At 36.9% G+C, this 2,371-nt stretch overlaps 1 protein-coding gene across 1 annotated transcript; it reads right to left on the reverse strand.

Annotated features, from left to right (window-relative positions):
• Window positions 1–310: 310 nt before the first annotated feature.
• On the reverse strand, window positions 311–2,140 carry SARC_11931 (hypothetical protein; the record flags this gene model as incomplete). The annotated part of the gene is made up of 3 exons (XM_014293973.1): window positions 311–404; window positions 1,665–1,810; window positions 1,915–2,140. Coding segments are annotated over 3 exons (466 nt in total), but the record flags the coding sequence as incomplete, so codon positions are not given.
• Between the last annotated feature and the right edge of the window lie 231 nt (window positions 2,141–2,371).

Here is a 2,371-nt window from a genome sequence, read left to right on the forward strand (position 1 = left end):
TGGAGATTTGACTGGTAAATAAAATGTACGCTTTCACATGCACTCCAGGCCAAGCACACAGTCCATTTCATTGCACAAAAGCAACACATTACATATTCTCGACTTCCAATGTGACGAACAGAAACTAAAACTTGAATAATAAACTTGCGTAATAAACCTTCCATTACTGCGAAATGTCTGAGTATTCTGCACGTTCGCACTAATATAGAACCACCAGCGAATTCCAGCTCAAACAAAAATATATATCCCACCACTCCAGCCTCCGAACCCAGGCATTGAAAAGCCAAGACTGTGCTATAATTAGACTCACTTCGACTTTCGAATTCATCGCGTGATGCACTTCTTGAGGAAGGGGCGCTTGTTGCGGGACTGCTCGGAGGTTTACTGGAGGGTGTGCTAGGGCTCTGTGTGTATACATGAGGAAAAGCGTATGCATGAGGATATCTATATACATGAGGATAAACATAGGCGAAAGTATATCTACATATATGAGAATAAACATTTTACATCAAAATAAACGTATGTAAGAGCATATCTATATACATGAGGATAAACATAGGCATAAGCATATCTCAATATATGAGAACATTTTACATCTAAATAAACGTATGCGTGAGCATATCCATATGCATGAGGGTTAACATAGGCATAAGCATATCTAAATACATGAGAATAAACATTTTACATCAAAATAAACGTATGTATGAGCATATCTATATACTTGAGATTAAACATTGGGATAAACATATCGAAATATATGAGAATAAAAATTTTACATGTAAAAAAACGTACGCATGAGCATATCTATATACAGGAGGATAAACATAGGCGTAAGCATATCTAAATTTATGAGAATAAAGCTTTCACATCAAATGAACGTATGCATGAGCATATCTATGTACATAAGGATAAACATAGACATAAGCATATCTAAATATATGAGAATAAAGCTTTTACATCAAAATGAACGTATGCATGAGCATATCTATGTACATGAGGATAAACATAGGCATAAGCATATCTAAATATATGAGAATAAAGCTTTTACATCAAAATGAACGTATGCATGAGCATATCTATGTACATGAGGATAAACATGGGTATAAGTATATTTAAATATATGAGAATAAAGCTTTTACATCAAGATGAACGTGTATGTATGAGCATATCTATGTACATGAGGATAAACATAGGTATAAGCATATTTAAGTATATGAGAATAAAGCTTTTACATCAAAATGAACGTATGCATGAGCATATCTATGTACATGAGGATAAACATAGGCATAAGCCTATCTATGTACATGAGGATAAACATAGGCATGAGCATATCCAAATATATGAGAATAAAGTTTTTACATCAAAATGAACGTATGCATGAGCATATCTATGTACATGAGGATAAACATAGGCATAAGCATATCTTAAGATATGAGAATAAAACCTTTACATCAAAATAAACGTATGCATGAGCATATCTATGCACACGAAGATAAAACATAGGCATAAGCAAATGTAAATATATGAGAATAAAGCTTTTTTATCTAAATGAACGTATGCATGAGTGGCGTAAACTGAAAACTAGGACCCACGAATATCCACACACACAACACTACCGCGTGAGAGCGGTAGCACAATACAACAGCCAATTCAGTATGCCGTACCGGTGGTGTGGGTTTGGTCGGTTTGCTCATTCTGGTAGGTATCCCACTATTGGGCACAGCGGGCGCTTCCCACCAATTGTCAGCCTCATGCGTTTGGGGTGTGGGTGTGGGACCGTACGAGTTCCAGGCACTGGAAGTGTCTTGCGCTGAGCATAGGAAAGGTCGTTAGATTTTAGGGTTTAGGGTTTAGGGTTTAGGACTATATATGATCAAGAAGTCCGTTCTAGCTCCTGCTCACAAGTACACATACCTTGGTTTTTGAACCCAGCATTCTCCACCTCCTCGTCACCATCCGACTGTGTCTGTGTGGTGTCCGTCTGATCTGTGGCCGTGGGCGAGGCTGTGGCCCTCTGGTCATCGTGCTCTGTCACTCCCAGTGCGTTCAGCAGGGCTTGAGCTACATCTGACTTGTACAGCCGATTGCTTTTCAGCGCTAATCTGGTGGCCTTTTCCTGGTATGGGTTAGGGTACAGCATTCGGGAATGGACAAAGTGAGATGCGCATATTTATATTGTATAGATATATGCACGGGTATAATATATATATATATATATATATATATATAAATATACACATACAACATATAGACATACACACCTGTATGCATATATACATACATACATGAATACATACAAGTATACATACATAAATACAGACATACATATATACATGAATATATATAGATATATATACATGAATATATATAG

The sequence above is a fragment of the Sphaeroforma arctica genome (assembly GCF_001186125.1).
Source record: "Sphaeroforma arctica JP610 unplaced genomic scaffold supercont1.1960, whole genome shotgun sequence".
NCBI classification, from domain to species: Eukaryota; class Ichthyosporea; order Ichthyophonida; genus Sphaeroforma; species Sphaeroforma arctica.